The following is a 27,334-nucleotide window of genomic DNA, read 5'->3' as shown; positions in this document are numbered from 1 at the left end:
GGCACCTAAATCTAGGCACCAATTATAGAATATAATTAGTTGGCACTGATTTCAGCGCTAATTTTTTAGGTGTCATATATAGAATCTCCCCCTTTGTGCCACTGAAAATAACTGTTTAGTACCAAGATGAAAAACGGATATTTTGGAGGCGTTCTAAGGGTTGAGTTAGCTCTTAGATGGTTAAATGCCAATATTCAACACTTAACTGGCCATGTTAACTGCATAAATAGGACCTCATAAAAGTCAGTCCTATCTTTATGCTGTAATCCATTGCCGACTATGCACTAGCCATGAAGTTTAATGCCTGTGCCCAGACATGACCCAGCATTGAATTTCTGGGTTTAACACTGGTTGCAGTCAGCAAAATGCTGAGCACCACAGGCTGAATATCGGGTCATTCAAAAATTGGGTAGTCCATAAGGTACCATCAGTCTCTTTATTATTTTTGGTGCTACAGATTAACATGGCTACCCTTTCACAGTTTCTTTTTCTTTCATTCATAACTGAAACATTCATTTTCTATAGCACCCAATATTAGACAATAACTATAGCACTGACAAACAAAAAAATATTTAAAAAAATATTTTTTATATTTATTTTTTTCATTGTTGATTCTATAAAAGATAATTACAATTTCCCTTCTATTTGTAGCTTAATATTATAAAATCATCATGTATAATAGGATCCTTTTCATAATTATCACATCACAATATGGATTTTTTATGGCGTAGGAAGTATTACAACTTCTACACTAGTTGGAGCTGTAGTTGTGGTAGTTGTAGGTGTTGTAGTTGTAGTGGTTGTTGTTGTGGTAGTTGTAGTGGGTGTTGTTGTAGTAGTTGTAGTGGGTGTTGTTGTGGTAGTTGTAGTGGGTGTTGTGGTAGTTGTAGTGGGCGTTGTAGTGGTAGTTGTAGTGGGTGTTGTTGTGGTACTTGTAGTGGGCGTTGTAGTGGTAGTTGTAGTGGGTGTTGTTGTGGTAGTTGTAGTGGGCGTTGTAGTAGTTGTAGTGGGTGTTGTTGTGGTAGTTGTAGTGGGCGTTGTAGTGGTAGTTGTAGTGGGTGTTGTTGTGGTAGTTGTAGTGGGCGTTGTAGTAGTTGTAGTGGGTGTTGTTGTGGTAGTTGTAGTGGGCGTTGTAGTGGTAGTTGTAGTGGGTGTTGTTGTGGTAGTTGTAGTGGGCGTTGTAGTAGTTGTAGTGGGTGTTGTTGTGGTAGTTGTAGTGGGCGTTGTAGTGGTAGTTGTAGTGGGCGTTGTAGTGGTAGTTGTTGGTGTAGTCGTAGTTGTAGTTGTAGGCGTAGTAGTAGTCGTTGTAGTAGTTGTTGTTGTTGTTGAAGTTGTAGTGCCAATGATTTGTATCAGAATATTCATATAAATTACATTCGGCTGCCAAAGCAAATTGGTCAAAAAAGAGTTAAAACATTTCAGAAAATATCTTATTTTAAAATATAGCTTATTAAAAAAATAAAATTTGCATTAGATTTTCAACGATGCCATCCTTCAAGATTTAATGGGTCAGTATATTTGTAGAATTCCTGTCTTTATTTAATTTTTTCCTAATTTCTTTTCTATCATGATCCTTGTTTATGATATCATGATTCCTTGTCCTGCTCCTTTTTAAAGTTCTGAATATATTCAATGATCAAAACAAATATAGAGAGAAGATTGATGCCCCTGACGGTAATTCCTACCCCCAGCATGCACCATTTCCAGTGCTACAAAAATATTTTTATTTTTATAGCGCCAGTGTGTACCCAACAGTAATCGGGCAGTATGGTTACCGCCAGGGTAGCGCGGGAGCCCTTACCGCCACCTCAATGGGTGATGGTAAGTGCTGCCACCCAAAAGGGGCACACAGCAAGTGCTTCACTTGCCGCACATCCATTTCTTAAAAAAAATACTTTCTACCCGCTGCGGTGAAATGGGGCCTCAGCACGCATCAAAAACACGCACCAATGCCAGCGCAGGCCCGCTTTTGCCACAGCTTCAGAAAAGGAACCCTTAGTTAACAAGATGTTAGCAAACAATTATTTGAGTTAATTAGCAACTATTTGCATTTGTGCACACATCTGTTCCAATCGATATTCCACGACAACTGCACCTATATTTCATAGCACACAACTGAAATGGGCGTGCTATAGGAGGAGCATGGGCAGATCAGGAGGTGTTCCCGGTGGTTTGGCACAATGTTACAGAATACTGTAACTTGTGCGCCTAACTGCCAGAAATTAGGCTTCAGTATTTACATCAGGTTTCAGCAGGCATAAATGCTGGTGCCAAAAAAATTGGAGTGTAACTTCTGCACTAAGCTTTTATTCTGTACATGGAGCACCTTTATGGAATGCTGCTTTAGCGTGGATCTCTCCAGCCCCTTTTCTTTGGTCACCATTTATGGAGCTCTCCCTCACGTGTGAAAATATACAGAATACTGACATTGGCACTTGTATGTATACTCATACACATGAAAATGTCAATAGTCCACCTAAGTATCATTCTATAACAGTGTGTCTAAATGGCAAAGTGCATGTTTGTAAGGAGGGTGCACAATGGGGCAGAGCATGTACGGGACAAAGGCAGAGCCCTCATTCATGTAACTTACTAAATATTGTAATTTAAATTCATCCCTGCCGCATGTAGGTACCTACAATAATGCCAACTGTATGGCTAGAGTAACTGTAGGCATGTAAATGTTATGTATGCTGATACTGGGTTATACTACTAATCTGTAACAGAGCCTGAGCACCCAGAGGTCATTCTAGAATAGGTTCTCATCACGTGGCATTGAGATGCCAAAATGGAGGCATCTACTTACAGAATCTCCTCCATAATGTCAGGGCAGAGTTAGAGCAGATTGTATATGTATAGTGGCAATAGTCAACCACTACACATATAGATAAGTAGATTACTTTAGTCCTGTTAAAAAGCCATCCTAGAGTAAACCTCTTAGGTATAAGTATATAAGTTCAATATTTCCACGATACCTATAGCTACCAGCAATCAACATATCATCACTGTTCTAAGCTGAGCAGGAGTCTTCCACCTACAGTTCTGCCGGTGGGGACTGCTCTTTCACTATCACATTTTCAATAGTGAGCTCTGTAGGAACCTGCCTGAACCTAGCAATTGAAAACACAATATTGAAGCATCACCTCCTACCAGCATTAGCTTAGAGTACGGAACAGTGCATATCACATGAATATTCAGTGCCACTGTCTATTCGGGTGATTCTATAACTAAACACCTTCTGTTAGGAGCACCAACAACACATAGCAATCAATTCTATAACAGCATTTGTGCTCCAAGATGCAGTGGTAGAATGCTAGCATAGGTCAACAGCAATGCGCCTACATTTTGGCTCTAATAGTTACACTAGAGTTATGACTGACATATATGTTAGCACCTCAATATGATATAAAATTAACACATGCAATTTACAGTATTCTCTAAGTTAAGCACATAAGTATTGGCCTCACCAATGGTCTGCCCATTCTTCTCCCCTGTAAACTCCTCCTTGACAATTACTTGCTAAGCTATGTTAGCACATAATTATAGGACTCCGGATTGGTGCTTAACTGTCATAAGTTCACACTTACCCATGTGAACAGCAGTATTCTATAAATACTTAAATGTAGGTGCATTGTTATAGAATAACACTGAATCTACTTATTTTCTTTAAACACCACAGCCAGCATTTAAAAAAAAAATACTCTGATATGTCCTGGGATGATTGCATAATGTGTAGTGCTATTGCGTTTGGCATTTCCAAGGGAGATTTATTTATCTGCCTGCCATTGCTGCACAACATTATAGCATGGAACAGTTAAAGGCCTAAAGTTCTGGAACTCTGAGACCTTTTGGCACTTTTTCTTCATGTTCCTCTCATAGAATATATCTGGCATCAGAGCATAAATCTGTGGCTATGGCTGCAAGATACAACTGTCACTGTACCTCTGCAGCATATCCAGCTAACACTGCACTACCACTAGACTTGCAGCAGGGGCATAGCCAAAAGTCCATTTTTGGAGGTTCCCAAAGGTGGACTGAGGGAGCACGGTATTCACACCCCCTTCCCCTCCACTTCCACCACCACCACCAATACCCCCCCACCACCACCACCATCGTTGCTGCATGAGACCGCTTTTGCTGAACCAGGGGCGTAGCCAGACCTCGTGGGAGGGGGGCCAGAGCCCGAGGTGGGGGGCACTCTTTAGCCACCTCCCCCTGCCGCCAACACCCCTGCCACTTTGGACCCCCCTCCCCGCCACCACAGCAAAAACCCTCCCCCGTCGCCGCCGCCACCAGGTACCTTGTTTGCTGGTGGGGTCCCCAACCCCCGCCAGCCGAAGAGTCTTCTTCAGCGCCGGTCGACTCTGGCACCTTCGCTGTGTGATAATCTGTTTCAAACTCCTGACGTCCTGCACCGTGCACGTCCTGTATGTAGCCCCGTGCAGGACATAAGGGGTCAGAAACAGATTATCAGACAGCGAAGGCACCAGAGTCCACCAGCGTTGAAGAAGACTCTTCGGCTGGTGGGGGTTGGGGACCCCCGCCAGCAAACAAGGTATCTGATGTGGTGGCAGGGCGGGCGGTGGCTGGCAGGGGGGTCAGCGGCTGGGGGGGGTCAAATGTAGAGGGGGCCAGAGCTTAATCTGTGGGGGCCCATGACCCCCTGGCCCCACGCAGCTACGCCCCTGTGCTGAACAATCAGCACTTAAATCAGCAGGTGCACTTCGGCTGCTAATGCCAGCTCTCCCACACATGCTTGTTCAGCACAGGCAGGACTCATGCAGGAGACATCTTCAGCTGGTGGGGCTTGGCATCCCTGCTAGCCATGAAAGCAGAGGGGGCCTGAGCGGAAGGTGACTACGTCACTGCGGCAGCATGACATTAATAATTTTGGTGTTCATTAAAATGATCAATTAAGATTTAGTAATTTTGTAGACAAACTAGAAGACTTACTTGTACATCTTTAAATTAAATTATGACTTAACCCACTAATGAACCATTGATAGCCTACTATTAAATTTGTACAAACAAACAAAAAAAACATTGGCAACCTTGATTTGCTAAATAATAGTGCACAGAAGCTCTCCCACCTCACTGCCCCCAGAATAATTAAACATTATAATAATCAATTCTTACCCCGCCACAATTGTTGTAGGCTAAAATCATAGACAAATCTCCATCACATGTGTTCTTGATATAATACATGCTTCCAGCCGGGAAGAAGAAGACATCACCGACACCAATACTGAAGTCAGTAGCAACACAACCAACAATTCCCACCTAGATAAAACAATTTATTAAAACAATTATTTGGTGCTAGAATCATGGCCAAATATTCCAGTGTAAAGATATAGAAAACAGCTAATAAGATAGACATGGGAAAAGATAAACATGGGGTAAAAACACTATTTATCCCTGGGATTGGTAGCATGGATGTACTTTTCACCTAGATTGACCACAGTTGGAAGCAGGATACTGGGCTAAATGGACTGACTCAGAATGACTGTTCCTTTGTTCTTACGTTCTTATGATATTGCAGAATGTATTTTTTTATGGCATGCAATAATTTGAAAGCTGTTAAACTGAAGAATGGGAGAGACACCAGTGCAAATATGGAAAATTCTAAAATAAAAGTGAACCTTACCATTTACTCAATGGGAGAAAAATAGATCTGAACTCCTGATATAAGTAAAGTCACTGAATATAATGTATAGATTTAGGCACTTTGAGACTGCGCTGGAAATCAGCCTACAATTTGAAGGTAACACTGTGGAGGTGAATCTCAGAGGACTGCGTAGCTGTGTGAAAATCTAGGGCTCACTATATCACTGGGTTACATTGAATAACTGTGTATAGGACTGGAGGAATCAAGCAGGGGTGTGCAGGCCAAAATTTTCATTTTGTTTTCCACAGTGAGTATCATTCGTATGCATATCATTTCTAGGCTCTGCTAAAGACTTGGATATTCAGTGCCAGCTTTCAGATATGACCTGTCTATTTTATCCAGCAGCAGTCACCATCAGCTGAACATGAATGGTTCCTAGCCATTTTAATTACTTGTGTGGAGCTACCTGGTGATATTTACTGGCACTTAACTGGTTAGCCCTGCTGAATATCCCTGCTAACCAGTCATCTTCTAGCTGCCTAGGTTAGGGGAGGAACATGGGAGGAATGGCAAGTTAGCCAGTTAGCAGTGATATTCAGTCCACTAACCGGCTAAGCAGCCACATAAAGTTAGGAAGAAAAAAAGCTACCCTAATTTTATGCATGGAGTTAATTAGGCATCACTCTGAAGATTAGCCTGTGTCAGATATTCAATAACAGGAGCCACACATGCCTTGGAATTGCATATCTAGCATTATTTTGGCCCACGGCTTGATATGGCTTGCTAGATGCTTACCACCGTGAGCTGAATATCGAGCCCATTCTCAACAAAATGTCCTTGTGTACCTTGAGAAAGAAATTCCTCAAAGCACATGAATAAGTACTCAAACATTACCTTTCCACAGCCATTGAGGACGTATCCCATTACATTGGAATTTAGGCTATACTGAGGCCCAAGAACAGTATTTGGAGTTAACGTAACCAATCCAAGACTCAAGGTATTTTGAAACTGTAAACAAACAAATTCATGGTCATATATCATTATACAGAGCATAAGCTTGGCCTATCATGAAATATAGGTTATACTGTCTGGAGACCCACAACAAGCGGCAGACCAGTAGAGTGAACATCCACAAAGGCGACCTTGTCTTACTCAAGGATAACCAAAACTTTTGATACTGTTTCATGGTAGTCCTATTATTAGATTTTAATTTGCTATTCTCAAGTTTACCTCATTTACAAAGGCGCGCTAGCGTTTTTAGCACGAGCTAAAAATTAGCATGCGCTATGTAGATGCCCGTAATATTCCTATGGCCGTCTACATGGTTAGCATGCACTAAAACCACTAGCATGCCTTTGTAAACAAGGCCCTTATTGTATATATGTCTATATTTGGTCTTTTTACTATTGTTATGCTGTTAACAACATCATAAGTTTTATGTTAAACTGTACCTGCTGTACACTGCCCTGGGTGGATCTCTTCATAAAGATGGTTAATAAATCCCAATAAATAAATAAATTTGTGTGTTGTCTATGTGGGTACGTGCATATATTTTTAATTACACATATACATTTCAGCTCCATTGAACGCAACACTATCTCCGGCACGTTTATTGTAAGAACAGCTTGAGAAATACTGCTCTAGAGGACAAACCAAGTTTGGGTGAATCATGTCTATAGGTTATGGAGACTTGTTTCTAGTGGTAAAACCTGTTTGTGCTTTCAGAGAACATATTCCATTAAAAAAAAGTAGAGCAGTGTCAGAGTTCCTGGCAACGGAAGTATGTGCTTTGCACAACACATCCAGAACGCTACCAGGACTATTCAATCAAAAGATATGGAAATGTGGTAGCTGCATAATTAAACAGAATGCCCATGTAATTAGAGCACATTAAATAATGTCATTTCAGAAGGAAGCTGAATTGCTTTGCTTTGAGTCAGCATACCAATCTAATTATTTTCAACCTGATCATTTTTCTGTTTTGCTTCCATGCAATAAAATAGTTTAAGAATGTAACTTAACTCTTTATTGGGGAAGCTATAAACATGGGCTACCATTAAGATGTGTTATTTTACTGTTAACTCCTGTTATTAGTAAATAAGGGGGGAAGTTATCAACATAACATGGGCTACTGTTAAGTTGGGTTATTTTACCGCAAGTTGAGTTATTTTTGCACAGGGTCTCATTTTATGCAATAACACCCTGTGCTAAAATAGCACGACTTATGATGAAATAACCTGTCTTACCCCATGTTGATAACTTTCCCCCTTAGTCTCATTGCATAACACGGGACTTGTGGTAAATTAGCACGAGTTAGTAGTAAAATAGCATGTCTTAACAGTAGCCCATGTTAATAACTATGCCCCATTATAAGCAAGTAAAAATTAATATATAATGTTTCAGTGTATATGCACAGATCTGAATCATGTTGATGTGTTTGGGGTAAAAGCAGTAAAAGAAATATAGGTTCATAAAAGCAAATAAGATACGACATCTTTTTAGAAAACATCTTTGAATATCAGCATTTCTGTGGATAAATCTTTAATCTACATGGCACGCTTAACTTTGACATGCTTGTTACTTACAAGGGTGAGATCTCTGTTAATAGCTGATTCTATAATATGGAAAGTATTGCCCTGTTATCTCAGTGAGAAAAATAATTATTTAACATTAAGAAAGCGATGATTTTATTCCTGCATAATGGCTTTTTTTTTTTTTTTTTTTTTAAATTATTGTCTTTATCTATCTATCTATCTATCTATCTATCTATCTATCTATCTATCTATCTATATATATATATATATATATAGTTATTCATTATTTTCATTATGTATGTTTTATTGTACTCTTTCTGTTGGATTGATGGATTGGAATTAGTTTTTAAATACAAAAAAATAAACAAATACCTCTTCCATGCCATGAATGAAAGAGTATCAATAATAAATAAGGGCCTAAATGACCATACATCCAATGTACAGATGCCAATTATTTACTCACCGAAAAAAAGCCCAACTCAGTCAAGCTAACTAGTTTAGCGTTTTTCATGTAGACATGTGCTATGTAGCTCAATTTTCACCATATAAACTTTTTTTTGTGGACCTACTAATCTAATCAGAGCTGAGGCTTGAAGATGTAGTATAACATCTACCTGACATATTTTTTGGAAAGGCTCTCTATTGTTGATTGCTGCATATAGTATTTCCAGTATTACGATCAAATAAGTTCAAATCTTTCTTACCGAGCATAGCGATGTACCAAAAATGTTCACACTCGGACTCGTCGCACCGCTATAAAACTGTGCCCATTGTGAAGTGATTCCATTAGATACAATTCTTGATGAAGCTACAAAAATAACAGACAGTTCAATTTGATCATCAATGTTTAAAACGGACCAAATATTTGAGGACATTAATGCGTGCGTGGTTAGCATACTCAGACTACCATAGAAATGTGTTAAAGCCTGTTTGCGTGAGCTATTTTTGAAAAATATTTTTAGGAGGGGGCATGTCATAGGTGGAGAGTAAGCATTCATGCATTGTCCAGATAACTCGTTATGATTAATGCGCTAAGGACTAGGTTCTATATATGGTGCCTAGAATCTAGGCGTGCCTGACAGAGACACTTAGGTGTATTCTATTAGACATGCCTAAATTTAGACGTGGTATATAGAATACACCTTGGACTGGGTGGATGCGCCTACATTTAGGTGCGTTCTTTATTACCAGTGAAAAGCTGGTATAAATGCATGCGCCCATATCTATGCGCACTGACCCAAATTCTATAACCATACACATAGATGTGATTGATAGGCCTGACACACCCACAGACCTCCCATCCCCTTTCGGCTGTGTGCGTGAGAATTTACACAGGCTGCTTTATAGAATACACCTAGTAAACAGCGTGTGTAAATTCCACTTAAAATCTAATCAGTGATGATAAGTGGTTGTTATCAGCCTGCCTCAACGCACCATATATAGAATCCGGCAGTAAGGGGGGAATTCTATATATGATATGAAAAAATCAGTGTCAAAAAAACTGTGCTTAGCGCGATTCTATAAACCTCATCTAGAGTTAGGCATATTATATACACTATCCATACGCCCATCCCCATGACTAAACTTTAGGCCCTGCCATTTATACCAACTAAAACCTGGTGTAAATGCCCATGCCTAACTTAGGTATGGATTGGGCATATTCTATAATACTGCACATAAATTTTAGGAATGCCCATGGCCTGCCCATGCCCTCCCATAGCCACACCCCCTTTTGAGATCTGTGCTTTAGAATTTATGTACACCACTTTACAGAATACGCTTAGAAAGTTGCATGTGTAAATTCTAATTAGTGCCACTAATTGCTTGTTAATGGCCAATTATAAGCAACAATTTGCTTGTTCAATTAAGCTGCATGCAATTTGGCCATACTGCCAAATTTGCATGCACTATTTTAGTTGTCATATACAGTATAGAATTTCTCCCTATCTGAATAACACAGAGTTAATGGGGGAGCACCCAGCGCCTAAAAGAGGTGGTAAGTGCTCACGTGTTAACCTGTTGGGGTCATTAGGGCATGACCTGCAAATCAAAAAAAGAAAAGAAAAAGCCCTACAAAAGTGCCATGTTAAATCTGGACCTAGCATACAGGAAAATTAAAATGCGTTAAGCCCAGATTTTACTGCACTCTATTAAAACGGCCACTTTAAGCCTTTAAAAAATTAGTGTTTTTTATCCAATTTTAAATATTTATAAACTGGAAGTCCAAAGGAAAAGGAGGAAGCTGTCATGCTGAAAATAAATAAATAAATGGAAGGTACTGTATATAAAGGATGAAAGATAACCAGAAAATGTTTGCATTTTATCTTTCTACAACTGAACATTTGCTATATTCTGTTCGCGTATGCCTCCAATATCAAGAATTTTCTCCTCAATCACCATACCTGCCAAATTATAAAGGTACTGCCACACAACTGTGTCTGTAGATTGACTGTAGACCATATTCTGCCAAAGTGAACTTCCCAAAGAATTAATAAAATTAATTCCAACAGCCTAAAAAGAACAGAAAGAGAAATAGAAAACAAGAATGAAAACTATGTAACAAGCCATGATAATATTACTGTACATGTCTGGTAGCATTGCAAACGGCTTTCTGCATTTAGGCTGTGCCCTAGGCTGTAGATCCTCAAAATAATCCTAACTTTTGGAAGAAATATCAAGTAAAAGGATTTACGAACAAAGCTCAAAGTAGATTTGTTATATAGGCAAAATAAAATATTTAGGGTCCTTTTACTAAGCTGCAGTAAGCAATAGGGTCCCTAAATAAAACAAAACATTCTGGCATGCACATCCCAACTAGTTACCAAGAATAAGTTCCACCAGAGACGAAGCAACCAAACAGTATCAATTTCAAGCAGTTTTTAGGCAAACACAATAGACATATGGGGCTAAATTCAATCAATGGTGCCCAAATCTGAGCGCCACCCCCCCCCCCCCCCCCCCCACACACACACACACACTAAGTTCTATTCTATATACAGCGCTCTGAGCTGGGTGTCATTTATAGAATAATGCTTAGCACTGGGATCTGTGCCCAATATTTGGTACAAGGATTTATACCAACTGAAATCTGGTGTAAATCCTTGCGTTCAAATTAGTCATGAGCACTTACCGACACCTATTTTCTAGGTGGTGAAGGCTCATGCGCTAATCTTGCGCTAATCGGTTAGTGTGTGGGCATGTAACTGCACTGATTAGCATAGAACATGCCTATTTCCCACTCCCATACATGTCTCCAGTGCTAACAAAAATAAAGTTTTAGCATGTGGGAAGCGTGCACTGATCCCGGAACTGCCACAGGATGCCTGAGTGCACTCTGCGGTAGTGGCTTTCAACCTGAGAGGGGGATTCCTGGTGTTTCAAGATAAGAAATATCATTGTTGGCATTTCCTATGTCTTTTCAGACATATGTGCATCCCTAGTGACTGTTACAAAAAAAGTGGGAGAGCGACCAAGGATGCCAGAATCTGGAGGATGTAGAATGGTAAACAATTTTATTGATAAATTTGAAGACTTGAGTCTTCAAATTTATCAATAAAATTGTTTACCATTCTACATCCTCCAGATTCTGGCATCCTTGGTCGCTCTCCCACTTTTTTTGTAACATTGTTTTTACCGTGGGGTGTTTGAGTTCTCCGCTTTTCTGGCGGATCTTCTCCCACATCCCTAGTGACTACCATTTTCTCAGTGAAAACATTTCTGCACTTTTTCTCAGCCTGCCTCCCTTTAGATTTGAGTGATGACCCACTGTCTTTGAAATTCTCATTCCATTGGAATGTTGTCTTCTCGTACTGTACTGAAACTTGGTAGACATTCGAATGTGTGCATCATATATCCTGTTCCCTTCAGTTGCCTTATATATGGCTTAATCAGGGTCAGTGTTAGTCATGCTGGGTCCCAGTACACATATTGAGGAGGGGGTCTTAAAGCTTACCAGCAAACCAAGTCCCCCTTATCTTTGGGCAGGTTTGGAGCCCCCGTGGCATGGAAACCCAGAGCAATTGTCCTGGTTTCACCCTCCCACACACACACGCCCATGATTCCTAGGCTTAAGTACAAGCCATGCATCATTTTGATGGACCTTTTTTGAACTGCCTCCATGTTACCAATGCCCTTTTGTAGCTGTGACTTCCAAAATGCATCACAGTATTCAAGATGGGAGTCTCACCAGACACTTGTAGAGAATATTACCTCCCTCATCCCACTAGTAATATCATACATTATGAGCCCACCTGTCATACTGCTTAGCTAACTTGAAAGACCCTAGTCTTTCTCCTATTTAGTAACTACTATAGTTTTTTCCATCCAAAAGGGTATGCTTTCTTTTATTGCAAGTGTGTTACTTAAAGCAACAATAGCATATTATGAGAACATTCTCTCAACTTTCAGTGATGGCACATAATAATTATAATATACAATAGGATATACGAACCGAAAAAGTTGTTGCTAGTATGTCTTGTGGAGAGGAGGAAAGCATATCGTTGACACTTAGAGTTACTAACTCATTACTCGTACTATAGAACATCACAATGGAGGCATCAGTACTTCCAGTGTTCTGTATCCAGTAGATGTAACCTTGAGGGATGAAAATTACTTCACCAGCTGTAACACTGAATGTAACAGGTGAACTGGAACCACCAAGTATACCAACCCACAGAGTACCCTAGTAAGACAAAAAAAGAATTAAAAAGGTAGGTTATAAGTATGAGAATTTGTGAAGCTTCTAGCTTTCATAAACATCATAAATTTAATATTATAGGGCAGAGCTTCCTAAACTGAGGGTCAGGGCTCCAAATGGGTTCAAAATCCCCACATTTGGGGGTCATGACCTGGATGGGCTCTCCTTAGGTGCATCGTTATTCTGTACCTACAAATAGTCACACATTTTTATTTGGTCAGTATCTTGGGGTCACGGCCACAAAAAAAGATCAATAAGCACTGCCATAGGGTTTATGTATTGTAAGCCATCTCCACCAAAGCAAGTACATTTCCAAAAAACAATTGTTCTTAAACCTGCAATACAGTTTGCAGAGCTGTTAAAAAGGGTTAAATAACAGCTTTTTTTGAGAATTCTAAATCAGAATTAAAAATACACCCAAAAGTTAATTTCTTACTTTGTTAATGTTTTTACAAAAAAAAAAGGTTGTCTTCTTCCAAAAACCTATCTTAGGCCTTATTGAAAACTCTTTAAAAACATCAGTTGAAAAGAAGAAAGAAAAAATGAAGGATAGTGATTGCTTATGGTGGGACTTTTGTACTTAATGTGGGTTAACAGGCAAATGCAACGCCCCTTAAGTACAAAGTTCTCTAACACACTTTACTTTTTGGTGCTATGAACACAGATGCACCTAACCCCACCTGTTGAGGTGGTGTTAGGTAAACCATTGATTATTGCACATTTGCCAACTAGTGCACAATACCTACCATGCACTGACTGCAATTTGTAGTCCACGCCCACTCTACATTCATACTCTGCTGAGTTGCCACACCTTCCCATCTCTTCCTGGATGTTTTAATGCATGCTAAACAATGCACCTACCAGAGCATTCTAAAAACCCTCACTAATTGCTTGGCACCTCTTTTTCTATGTCTCATCTATGTAAATGTGTCTTAGGCTAGACCTTCATTCACTGTTGATGACCTTCAACTATGTCCTACAGAATGAATGTCAAATTATTGTACAATAATTGGAGCCCTTATATTCATTATGCATATCTAAGGGCCTCTTCATTCATTAAAGGAGGGTTAGTCAGCAAATTTTAATATATTTCTAAAAGACTGACATACTTTAAAGTGATTAATCTTCTCTCTCTCTCTCTCTCTCTCTCTCTCTCTCTCTCTCTCTCTCTCTCTCTCTCTCTCTCTCTCTCTCTCTCTCTCTCACCTTCCCAACCATATGAAAATGTCCTTTGTAACCAATATAAGGGGGAAGTTTTCAATATGGGCTATCAATAAGATACATTATTTTACTGATATCCCCTCTTATTAGGAACTAGGTCTCACTGCATAAAAAGAGACTTGTGCTAAAATAGCATGTGTTAGTAGAAGAATCTTCTGTTGACATTTTAAAACTGTAATATTAAAAGCACCTCTAATAACCGAAACTAAATTAACATAAAATAAAATAAAATATAAATAAACTGAAATCTTCCAGGTGCAGATCCCTGATAATGCATTTTAAATATACAGGCAATTCACATCAGCTAACACAACTTTCTTTTCAATTAACTCAATGATCTGTAAAATAAATTTAAATATTATGATCTAACGTACCGTTGTTATGTATCCTTGTACGTTGGCATTTACGTTCCAGACGGGGCTATATAATCCTCCACTGTTAATATTTAGAGTGCACACTGACATTTTGGCCTGATAACTGTTGATGCTGATTCCAAAAGCTGCTGCCTCCATACTGGAGTACTTCATGGTATCCCCATAGTATCCTGCACAACGGGCAAAACCTCCTTGGAACGTGGTAGCCTGAAAAAAGAATATTGGTTAAAAACTACATAAAACCAACTACAACATAAAAATAGTGTGGGTTCATTTTTATTAAAGATAGGTTATAAATTGTCCTCCCCCTCCCTTCACTAATAAATAAAGTGGTATTTTCTTGTATATGAGCTCATAAGGACATTTTGACAAACATTTTTCACCTAGGGCAGAAAAATTCTAAGTATTTTGCCCATAGACTCAAAACTGAAAAGCCCTATGGTTAGCTTTTCCTCGCAGTTTGGTTAGTTAAAGGGGTGCCTGTATGGATTGGATTAAATTCTATAAATTCCCCCTAAAAATTAAGCATCTTTTACAGAATAGCTATTAACGCCCGGAACCGTCACCGTTTATGCTAATGAAACCTTGGTATAAATCCCTGCACCTAATTTAGGTGTAGAACCCTTTTATTCTATAACAATGTGCATACATTAAAAGAATGCCCCTGATCTGCTCATGAACCCCCATGACTGTGCCTCCTTTTTGGACCCATATGTAAAATTTATGTGTGGATTCTATGCCTAAATTCACACATGTAAATTTTAATTAAATCTAATTAGCACCAATAATTGCTTGTTCTTTTGAATATTGACCTCATAAGTTTTTAGATGAAACTTCATCTAAATCCAGGTGCCTAAAAGTTATGCACTTAAATTTAGGACTGCCATTGATTTGTCTAGATTTTGGAGCCTAAACTAGGAGCCTAGCACTGAAAAGTAATGCTAAGCTCCTAACTGTATTCTCTGTCTTAAATCTGCCCCCATAGCCACCCACTTTTTAGGATCCTAAATTTAGGGGCTTAGTAACATTAGGAGCAGAAATTTAGGTATTCAGTCCTAGTACATTTTCAAAGAGGTAAAATCAGGATCCTAACTTTCAAAGTCAGAAAACTAAACCTTCTGAATATCAGCCCCAATATTTTCTATAATTATATAATAATGTCATAAAGCCCGGGAACCCTTGGATTCCCAAGCTTAAATACCATCACCAGTTTTTCTTGCTCTGATTGTGAGAAAAGGATCTTTTAGTAATTTGAATGGGCTTCTCTCTACCCTTCTTTTGGTTAAATCATATCTTTGAAACTGTGGCTCGCCATCTACTCTCATTGAACTTTATATTGTAAAAAGCACATTATTTTGGAAATGAAAATTCATACCTGTGATGTACTCAAATGATTCAGGAATAGATATTGGTTGCCAACATTGAAAGGAGCTTTTCTTAAACAAACCCCTAGTCCTAATGCAGGTGAATTTATTGTAACAGTATCTGGGTTTTGATCTGAGAGCTTGTGGTTTGTGGCGTAGACCAAAGCCAGAATCAACACTCCTATCGCTGTGGTAATTAAAGTGGCCAAGAGAAAAAGCATGAAAAGTCTGCACCAGTACCAGCTTTGTTGATCCTAGAGAGACAGAGCAAACAAATATGAAAATCATGCAACAAATATTCTCAGATAACGGTTTGCTTTTATATAATTTGAGAAAAACATGTATAATAAACAACAAAGTCAACAATGATTTTTTTTTTCCAACCTAGAATATTGCAATATGGTATTATTGGGCCTCCCAGGATGGCAAATCCATAAACTGCAGGTACTGTAAAATGTAACAGCCAAATCGATACTGGGAGGAGGGTAGGCAGATTGAGGTACACCACGCTATGTAAATTATACTGGCTTCTGGTAAGGATGGAGATCATTTTTAAATGACTGTTGTTTATCTTCTAGATTCTGAATGGACTGGATCCAGACTATTTGAGTGACGTGGTGACATTTTATACGCCACCTAGGGAATTATGATCAGAAAATGAAATTAGATTGATGTTGCCAATGTATGGAGTATTAGGTTGCAGGGAACGACATGGGGAAAAGTCTTATGGGCCCTTTTTTAAGCAATTTTATGCTAACTAATATTTTTATTTGGTTCTATTGGATTATATTTTTAAAACTATATATTGCTTTAATGTTGCCTTTGATGATGTTATTTGTAACTAATATCTAGGCTATCCATAATTTGTAATCTACCTTGAACTATAGTAGAGCGAATTATAAATGTCCATTTCAAATTAAATTAAAATTTTATTTTTTAGCAAAGGGGGTATATTTGGAGGTGGAGAGTAGGCATGTCCTGTACTAATCGGTTAGCATGTGAACACTGGCGTGCGCTGACCAATTAGCACAGGATTAGGGCAGGAGCCCCTACCACCTACAAAATAGGTGGCAATAAGGGCTCCTGTGCTAAATGGCTGTACCACTTTTGGGTTATATGCTATGTGATGTAGACGTTCAGAGTCATAGGTCATGCTGCACATTCATATATAAATCCAAATTAATGTCAATTAAGTGCAATTATTGATTGCTAGGGACTATCAATTCATACTTGATAGCTCATTAACTAATTTAAGGCCCTGTTTACTAAGCCACACTGTAGGCGCGCTAACGTTTTTAGTGTGTGCTCATTTTTAGCACATGCTAACACTAGAGACACCCATAGGAATATATGGATGTCTCTAGCATTAGCACGTGCTAGAAATTAGCACGCACTAAAAACACTAGTGCATCTTATCTTAGTAAGCAAGGCCCTTAAAAGTGCACAAATCTTGCATGTGCGCCAAAATTTCAGCACCGATGTTGTGGTGCCATTTATAGAATCCAGGGGTAAGTGTAAAATACTGCTATCATGCAGCACTCAGATTATTGACCTTATTACTGTGTCATTTTGTCACTATTTTTCTCTGTTCCTTAAAATCTAAATTTTCCTGGCATATTCCAGCTGACATACCTACCATCTCTGGCAATGAATGTAGATGAGTCATTCGGAATTTTGAACCGAGCCAAGAATGCTGAGGCATCACTGTATGTATGCTGCCTTGGAATCACTGAGCGGATGTAATTAAAGTCATTTTGATTCCATGTATTAATTGTACATACCATTTTCTGTACTAGAAAAAGTTTGTGGGGTGTTTTGTTATTTCCCCAATATTTTGTGCCTTCACAAGTGAAGAGCATGTGAAAATTTATAAAAAAAAATCAAAAGTAAGTATCCCAAAATCAAAAGCAATTATCCAATTACATTTTTGGCTGATTGAAATAACAGTTTCAGTCTTCCCCAAGGTTAATTAATGGGCAAGATAAAACTTGCCCAAACAGAATCAGTGAGAATAGGTTACTTCTTGCTGATATTTCCTTATTGAGTTGTATAGAATAACTCCTTTTTTATCTTTAGCTGCTAAATAAACTAAAGATGTGTGCATTTAATTGAAATTCACTTAAGCTTTTTCACCCAACAGAGCATACACAGATGATTACAAAAAAAAACTATACAGTGGGGGAAATAAGTATTTGATCCCTTGCTGATTTTGTAAGTTTGCCCACTGACAAAGACATGAGCAGCCCATAATTGAAGGGTAGGTTATTGGTAACAGTGAGAGATAGCACATCACAAATTAAATCCGGAAAATCACATTGTGGAAAGTATATGAATTTATTTGCATTCTGCAGAGGGAAATAAGTATTTGATCCCCCACCAACCAGTAAGAGATCTGGCCCCTACAGACCAGGTAGATGCTCCAAATCAACTCGTTACCTGCATGACAGACAGCTGTCGGCAATGGTCACCTGTATGAAAGACACCTGTCCACAGACTCAGTGAATCAGTCAGACTCTAACCTCTACAAAATGGCCAAGAGCAAGGAGCTGTCTAAGGATGTCAGGGACAAGATCATACACCTGCACAAGGCTGGAATGGGCTACAAAACCATCAGTAAGACGCTGGGCGAGAAGGAGACAACTGTTGGTGCCATAGTAAGAAAATGGAAGAAGTACAAAATGACTGTCAATCGACAAAGATCTGGGGCTCCACGCAAAATCTCACCTCGTGGGGTATCCTTGATCATGAGGAAGGTTAGAAATCAGCCTACAACTACAAGGGGGGAACTTGTCAATGATCTCAAGGCAGCTGGGACCACTGTCACCACGAAAACCATTGGTAACACATTACGACATAACGGATTGCAATCCTGCAGTGCCCGCAAGGTCCCCCTGCTCCGGAAGGCACATGTGACGGCCCGTCTGAAGTTTGCCAGTGAACACCTGGATGATGCCGAGAGTGATTGGGAGAAGGTGCTGTGGTCAGATGAGACAAAAATTGAGCTCTTTGGCATGAACTCAACTCGCCGTGTTTGGAGGAAGAGAAATGCTGCCTATGACCCAAAGAACACCGTCCCCACTGTCAAGCATGGAGGTGGAAATGTTATGTTTTGGGGGTGTTTCTCTGCTAAGGGCACAGGACTACTTCACCGCATCAATGGGAGAATGGATGGGGCCATGTACCGTACAATTCTGAGTGACAACCTCCTTCCCTCCGCCAGGGCCTTAAAAATGGGTCGTGGCTGGGTCTTCCAGCACGACAATGACCCAAAACATACAGCCAAGGCAACAAAGGAGTGGCTCAGGAAGAAGCACATTAGGGTCATGGAGTGGCCTAGCCAGTCACCAGACCTTAATCCCATTGAAAACTTATGGAGGGAGCTGAAGCTGCGAGTTGCCAAGCGACAGCCCAGAACTCTTAATGATTTAGAGATGATCTGCAAAGAGGAGTGGACCAAAATTCCTCCTGACATGTGTGCAAACCTCATCATCAACTACAGAAGACGTCTGACCGCTGTGCTTGCCAACAAGGGTTTTGCCACCAAGTATTAGGTCTTGTTTGCCAGAGGGATTAAATACTTATTTCCCTCTGCAGAATGCAAATAAATTCATATACTTTCCACAATGTGATTTTCCGGATTTAATTTGTGATGTGCTATCTCTCACTGTTACCAATAACCTACCCTTCAATTATGGGCTGCTCATGTCTTTGTCAGTGGGCAAACTTACAAAATCAGCAAGGGATCAAATACTTATTTCCCCCACTGTAGATATCCATCAAAAACATTACAAAGCATACAAAACAAATGGCAGAAACATAAGATTTCTATTTGGATTGAGATTGCCTTTGCTGGTGGTAGCAAAACATTGTATATAAATGTTGACTATTTGAACCCATCTATCAGTCACTAGATTCTGGTCAAACTGCTTTCAGTCATTTTAAAGTAACCACAAACTACAGTTTGGCCACTTTAAAATCTTTGACTTCCAAATCGTGCTTTTTAAATCACCCTGCTGTGATTAGATGCCCTTGACATTATGCCAATCCCTATTTACTCCAGATACAAATACTCCATGGAGTACCTTTTACAGAGTTAAGTCTGAACCGTTTCAAATGAATGTATCGCGTTTTTCAATACATTAATGTCATCATCTCTTGGAAACCGCTTTTTTGAATTCTCGTTCTCTGAATTTCTGAAATTTCCCAAGCTAGTCTTGACATATTCAATCCACTCTGCACTCACTTTTTCTTCTATCAGAAATTAATCTTTTAAAACACTAGCACTAAAATCCAAAATAAATATTTTTTAATACATCAATTTTGATATATTTACAGTAAATAATAAGTAGCTTCTATGTTCTGTATATGGAAGAACAATTTCATCTTTTGCTATATTACAGATATAGTACAATATTCAAAATAGTTGATATTTATTTATTTATTACATTTGTATCCCACTTTTTCCCACTTAGTAGTAGGCTCAAAGTGGCTTACATAGTTCCAGAGAGGTGGTTACAGACTCCATTATCACTAATCTACTCAATTTCTTATATGGATACTGTACTTACCATGGACTGCATGGGCTGCATGGACTCTGTGTTCACATTGTAGTTTGTTACTGAATTTCTTCTTCTTCGAGAGAACATTTTAACAGTGTTAAAATCCACAAGCGATTAACAAGAACACGTATCCTACAAATGTGATTTCATTTAGGCTCACTGCCTTTTTATAGCTGCTTGATTAGGAAATGCAGATTATATTTAATTATAAATAGCCTTTCTCAAGCATAATGATGCATCTGTGAATCAACTGGAATGACTTACAGCTTTTTCACCTGACTAAGCTCCACCTCTTAAAATGCTGCCCAGTTTCAATATGATTTGAGTTTACTGCAGTTAGTGTCTTGTGATAAAGGGTCTGATTCACCAAGATTTTTTTTTCCTTAGAAACAGAAGGTGAGAAAACCTTGGTGAATCAGTTCCAAAATATGAAGTTAAAGGAAAAGAGGAATAATCATCAGTAGTTCTAGGGGAATAGTAATTGTACTGATCATAGATAACATTGGATTCTTGGTAGGCTATGAAAACTTCTGAAACTTATTGCATCAACACCAAAAGTGAATAGTATATGGAAATATTTCTTTTCACTGTGGGTGGTGGATACTACTACTACTTAACATTTCTATAGCGCTATTAGACGTACGCAGCGCTGGAATAGTCTCCCAAATGGCAGCAAAAACAACACTGGAATTCAAAAAAGCATGAGAAAAGTAAAGATCATCCTTGACTGCATGGAATTAAAGGGAAGAAAACCTTCTCAGACTACGCTGAGAGGGTGTTAACATTGGCTGAGACAGTCCAAAAAATGATGAGGGTATGGAGATGGGGGGTTAATTCCAAGGAAGATATATAGGGTGAGGGTGAAATAATGAAAGATTTGAAGTTTAGGGATGTTTGAAGTGGCAAGACTTAAATTTAAAAAAGGGTGAGGGTGAGTGTAGGGATTGTGATATCATTTTTGGTGAGTTAACATTAATGATGAACACAAACCACCAGTTTGTATTAAATATGAACATTAGCTACTGGTCACCTTAGCGGTGCAACTCATTGAAAGAACATTTTAATCAATGAGATTTATCAACATCCACCTCCTCATCGGCAGACCATAGTTAAATGTTTACATATCTTTTTGATGCTTCAATAAATATTAATTTGCTAATAAAAATAGCTTAATTACTTATCTTTGCATATAAGCAATGTGGCATTATTTATTTATTTATTACATTTCTATCCCGCACTTTCCCACTAAAAGCAGGCTCAATGCGGCTTATAATAATAGGTAACACAGAATTTTGTTATGTAAAGTAGGAAATTATGCCGGTTAGGGGGTTGATGACAATTAAATTTTAGAGAGCAATATCATAATGATTAAACACAAATGTAACTCTCAACTAGAATGTAAATTGTAAGCCACTTTGAACCGAGTTTTGGATAACAGTGGGATACAAGAATACATAAATTAATAAAATAAATAAATTTTCCAGCTTAATTCTATAACTCCTAAGGGGCTGAATTTAGAAATTGAATGGGCTACTTTATTTTGAATCGGATTGGTAGTGGAAGGCGCTTACATTAAAGTAATGAACGAACACGCATCATATAAGTAGAAAACCACCGCTGCCATTTTTATCTGGAAGTTAACACTCATGGTCCGGTAAATCTGGTAACAAGACATGTAAGGTAGGCTTAATACTTTGCATATCTATATATTATTTTGAGTTATATGAGCTAGAGTTGATTTAACAATTTCATCCCTTGGCTTTTTGTAGGGGGATATTTCGTGAGAAAGCTTGCTTTAGCAAAACATGCATGTTGGAACATCAACACCCTGACCGGCATAATTTCATCTACAGAAGATGTCACATTTGCTTATAAGCAAAGAAAAGTAATTAAGCTATTTTTATTAGCAAATTACTAATTACTATTTATTGAAGCATTAAAAAGATATTTAAACATTTAATCAATCTGAACTTCCCCAGCTGTAAAGGAGTGAAATACAAACAGGCTTATGCTACGACCTTTGCGTACAAAAGCACACAGTTTTGGAATGCTTTACCCAAGGCCCTGAAAACCATGAACAATCTAACCAGCTTCCGCAAAGCTTTGAAAACACATCTCTTCAACAAAGCCTACAAAATTCATCCTCAATGAAACAAATCATTCCTTAAACCACCCAAGTACACCAAAAACACCTCTCACATGACCTTACCTAACACCTTTCCATCTGAATCCTCTTATACCTCAACTTATGATCGACTGTATTTAAATCATGTAACGACTTTATCATAACCATACTCTGTAAGCCACATTGAGCCTGCAAAAAGGTGGGAAAATGTGGGGTACAAATGCAATAAATAAATAAATAAATAAATAAACTATGGTCTGCTGATGAGGTGGTGGGTACTGTTAAATCTCATTGATTAAAATTTTCTTTCAATGAGTTGCACCGCTGAGGTGACCAGTAGCTAATGTTCATATTTAAGACATACTGGTGGTTTGTGTTCATCATTAGTGTTATTTTCCCACTAGACATATTATCAAGCCTGACTGAGTTTCATTTTTGGTAGGTTGGCAGCATTCTGGGTTTGGGAGGGAGAAGGAAGGATTAGTGCTGGTGTTGGGGATTTTTGGGAGAATTTTCTGAAGCAATTAGGGTAAAAGTTTTGGTTTTGTGAATTTTGAATATTGGCTTTCCTGTTTTCACGGCGGTAGCAGTAGTTGGGGGTTTCCATTATTTCCACTTCAATAGCTGCGGTGAGTGAATTTTTTACATTGCTTCGTTCGTGGCGCTAGCAGCGGTATATTCAAGGAAGGTTCACAGCCTTAAAGTTTATGTGGTTTCCCCCAGATTCTATATAGTGCGCCTAGAGATCTGCACCAAAATCCAAGTGGATCCTATAACAATGCATGTAACTTAACAAGCTTAACAAGCTAATGAGTGCTGATAACATCACTTAACAAGCAATAATGAGCAAAAATTGGCAATAATTAGAATTTAGGCCCACAACTCGCTAAGTATATTCTGTAATGAAGTGCGCCAAACTTCTGACATGTGCAGGCAAAAAGGTGCATGATTATGGGCAGGGAAATGGGCATTTTGTGGGCATTCTGACATTTATGCACATAGGGCCCCTTTTACCAAGCTGCAGCAAAAGGGGCTCGGTACTGGCAAAAGCGCATGTTTTACATGTGTGCCGAGGCCCCCTTTTACTGCAGCTGATAAAAGGGAAGTCTCATCTTCCTGCAGGAAATGGCCGTGCAGCAAGTAAAGCACTTGCCTTGCAGGCATTTCAGGAGGAAGCTCTTAAAGCCACCCATTGAGGTGGCAGTAAAGGCTTCCGTGTTAACCGGTCAGCATGCAGCACTGCCCAATTACCGCCAGGTACACTCTGGTGCCACAAAAATACATTTTTTGTAGCGCCCCAAAATGACGATGCACTAGGGGTGGAAAGAACTGCTGGACTGCTGCGGTAGCCCGGCGGTACTTCCTGTATAGCGAGCGGTAAGCCCACGTTGGACTTACCGCCACTTAGTAAAAGGATCCCTTAGTTATAGAATATGGCCAAGTGCATGTAAATCTACACGCTGGGATTTGCGCCATGTTTTCATTGGTGTAAATGGAAGCATATACTTTTAGGGGCTAAGATATCAACTAAGCATATTCTATTTACTGTGCCTAAATTTAGACAGTGCTTACAAAATATGCTTAGTCGGCACTAATTTCCACGCCAATTTTTTAGGTGCCACCTCCCTCTTTATGGCTTCTCACTTTTAGTGATATTGGGTACTGCTTTGTGGCTGTATGGTGTTTTCTGTCTGCTGCTTATTTTGTGCTGGGGTTCAGTTTGCCAGTGTTCTGTTGTAGCACGGACATAATACTATGTGGGATCAGGTTGTTACTTGGTGCTGGCTTGTGGTGCTTGTGTGGAGTGAAATAATTCTTTATTCAGTGGTTTTGTTGTTTTGGGCTGTGGTGTTAATTTCTGTATGGGCATTAAAGAATTGGGTATTGGAGTTCTGGTCAATTTAAAAGAATTAAAGGAAGTTGTTTTCTGTAAAGGGGGAAGGTTTATTAGTTTTATTTAGCTGCTTGAGAGTGGATAATATGTTTGGGATAGCTGTATGACATATATATATATATATATATATATATATATATATATATATATATATATATATATATATATATATATATATATATATATTTAAAAATCATGTTTGCTTTATTGGGATTAGATCTCTGAATATTAATTATTATGGTATGTAAGGGGTGGATTTATAGAGTAGAATAATTTGGTTATATTACACTATTTAGAAAGTGACTGAAAGTTGTTGTGGGATTGTGCAATGATTTATGGGAGTGTTTTGGGGGAATATAATCTGAGGAATTATTACTTTTGAATGGCTCCTAGGAGAGACAAATGTAATAATGTTGTAAACAGAAGTTGTGGTACTGGGCGTGGGCATGAGAATCCTGGGGTTGTTGGTTTAAGTGGTCCCTGTGATGTGACCCAGCAGTTGCCTTATCAAAACGTGGTAGTTGCATTTCTGGAAAGAATACTGCATCTGCCCAATCTGCAGAATCCAGGAAGCAGAGAGGTACTTCTAAGCAGATTTTGGCTGCCCCGGTCCATCTTCAATGGTTACATCTCTTGCATAGAGAGAGGGACAGTCCACTTCTGGAGGAGATCATAGGTCTAGAATGGATTCACATGGTGTTACAGTGTATTCAGTGTGTTTTAAGTGGGATGGTTGAAAGTGAGAGGGCTGGTTCACAGGACGTGGGGGCACATTCACAGTTTAGGGGTCGGAAGCGATCCAGTTCTTTACGGAAGGGTTTGCATGATAGAAAGTTTTTGAAGTGGTTCAGACATGTGGTTAAACATATGCAGGTTGAGAAAAGAGAGTGATGGGGGTTTCTAGTGATGTTATGGGTCTTTGGGATTCCTCAGGTTTGTGGGATTCATCAGGTTTGACGTCTACTTTGTCTTCTGATTCTGAGGAGCAGGTGAGAGATTCTGGAGTTGGTTCAATGCAAACTACTATGGTACCTTCTGAACAGTCTGCTAGTGTTTCCTGGGAAAATCATACATTGTGTGCAATAGCTCCGCTAGATAGTATTATTTCTCAGTAATTGAGACAAAAAATTTTGAAAGGTAAATTTATTGATTTATTCATGCTAATTGCCCGGGAAGAGGATAATGTTGAAATGAAAAAGGAAGGGTTTAAAGGGGAGCAGAAAAAGAAAAAAAAGTAGAGTTCCCAAAATTATCATGGATTGGTTTTTGAGTTTCAATGTTTTTGCAAGTGTTTGGGGGGGACAGAAACCTGCCTCATACCCAGGCTTGTTAAAGTATTCAGATCTTATTCATCATGCACATAAAACTTATGGTGGTTGGCTATGGTTTAACTATGATGAGCATTTTAGGAAAAGCATGGCATGAAATAAGTCTGACGCTTGGGGTGTGCATAATGTGGATTTATGGTTGGTAGAAATGATTCTGTCCAGAATGTTGCCTTTTTGTGGAGGAGTCTCAGCTGGAAATGTGTCCGCGGTTAGTGTTTTCCCTTCTTCACAAATCGGAAATCAAGAGAGGGTTTTTGTGTCTTCCTCTAGTGGAGTGTCGATGTCTGCGGAGAATCCTGTAGTTGGTCGAGGGAGTCTCAGTATTAATGTGTGTTTTCAATATAATGTGGGGTGATGTGGGCGTACAAACTATAGGTTTCATCATTCTTGTAGTCAATGTTCAGGTGCCCAACCGGTTTTCCGGTGTGCAGGCTTAGCGTCATTGGGCAGAGGTCATCTTTTTCTTGGAGAAAGTAAGTGCCCTCTCCTATTAATTTAAGTATTTTGGAGGTTTGATTATCTAATTATCCTAATGGAGGGGATGTGTATTTGCTTTGGGTTGGATTTTCCAAAGGTTTTCCTATTCCTTTTGAGGGACCTCTGTTAGTCCATAGATGTCAAAATTCTTTTTCTGTTGCTGAGCATCCTGAAGTAGTAGCTAAAACTTTAGAGAAAGAGTTGCAGCTGGGTCAGATTGTAGGCTACTTTGTGAAACCTCCAATGAAAGATTTTATAGTATTTCCTTTGAGGGTCATTCCGAAAAAGGAACCAGGATCTTTTAGGTTAATACACAACCTATCATATTCTGAGGGTAGGAGTGTTAATTCATTCATTGATTCTCAGTTGTATACAGTCCAATACACTTCTTTTGATAAAGTGATAGATTTGTTGTGTCAGTTGGGCCCTGGTGCTTTAGTAGAAAAAGCAGACATTGAAGCGGCTTTTCGTTTATTACCGTTTCACCCCAGCTCAATTCATTTACTTGGTTTTCAATTTCAGGGACAGTTTTATTATGACAAATGTATGCCTATGCGGTGTTCAATTTCTTGTGCTTATTTGAGGCTTTTGTTACTTTTCTTCATTGGCTGGTCCAGCAAGTGAGTGGAATGAGTACAATTGTACATATTTAGATGATTTTTTGAGGGGGTGTGGAGAATTCAATTCAGTGTGCTAGTCTATTGTCTGCTTTCCATTGCATAGCTGCAGAGCTTGGAGTGCCATTAGCTTGTGAGAAGTCTGACGAGCCAACTGCTGCTTTGGTTTTCTTGGGCATTGAACTGGATTCAGTGCTTATGTAGTCTTTGGTTGGTCATTTTAATTTTGCAACCCGTGTGATTCCTATGGGGCCGTTTTTTTTCCTGCCGTTTGGCCTTGCAAGATAGTGGGCTTAAGAGATTGCATCATAAAGTATATATTACTAAATCTGTCTGGGCCAATCTAAAATTATGGAATACCTTTTTGGAGTCTTCCAATGGAGTTTGTTTTTGGCAGAAGGAGGTGGTCACTTCTGTGGAAATGCAACTGTTTACGGATGCTTCAGGTGAATGGGGGTTAGAAGTCTATTTTGGACGATCATGGTGTGCTAAGGCATGGCCAAATTGTTGGAAATTGTTGGTCCCGTAACATTGCTCTGT

General features: G+C 39.0%; 1 protein-coding gene across 1 annotated transcript; it reads right to left on the bottom strand.

The window, feature by feature from the left end:
• Positions 1–720: 720 nt before the first annotated feature.
• LOC115461855 (nuclear pore complex protein DDB_G0274915-like) lies at positions 721–20,485 on the bottom strand. Its single transcript, XM_030191912.1, has 9 exons — positions 20,363–20,485; positions 15,806–16,048; positions 14,431–14,637; positions 12,590–12,820; positions 10,542–10,650; positions 8,844–8,947; positions 6,500–6,613; positions 5,137–5,280; positions 721–1,380 (listed from the first exon to the last, which is right to left on the bottom strand). Exons 1-9 carry the CDS (start codon positions 20,438–20,440, stop codon positions 721–723), a joined length of 1,890 nt encoding a protein of 629 aa, XP_030047772.1. The 5' UTR covers positions 20,441–20,485.
• Between the last annotated feature and the right edge of the window lie 6,849 nt (positions 20,486–27,334).

This window comes from Microcaecilia unicolor, chromosome 2 (genome assembly GCF_901765095.1).
Source record: "Microcaecilia unicolor chromosome 2, aMicUni1.1, whole genome shotgun sequence".
NCBI classification, from domain to species: domain Eukaryota; kingdom Metazoa; phylum Chordata; class Amphibia; order Gymnophiona; family Siphonopidae; genus Microcaecilia; species Microcaecilia unicolor.
The sequence above is the reverse complement of the archived record's forward strand: the minus strand, read 5'-3'. Positions and strand labels throughout refer to the sequence as shown.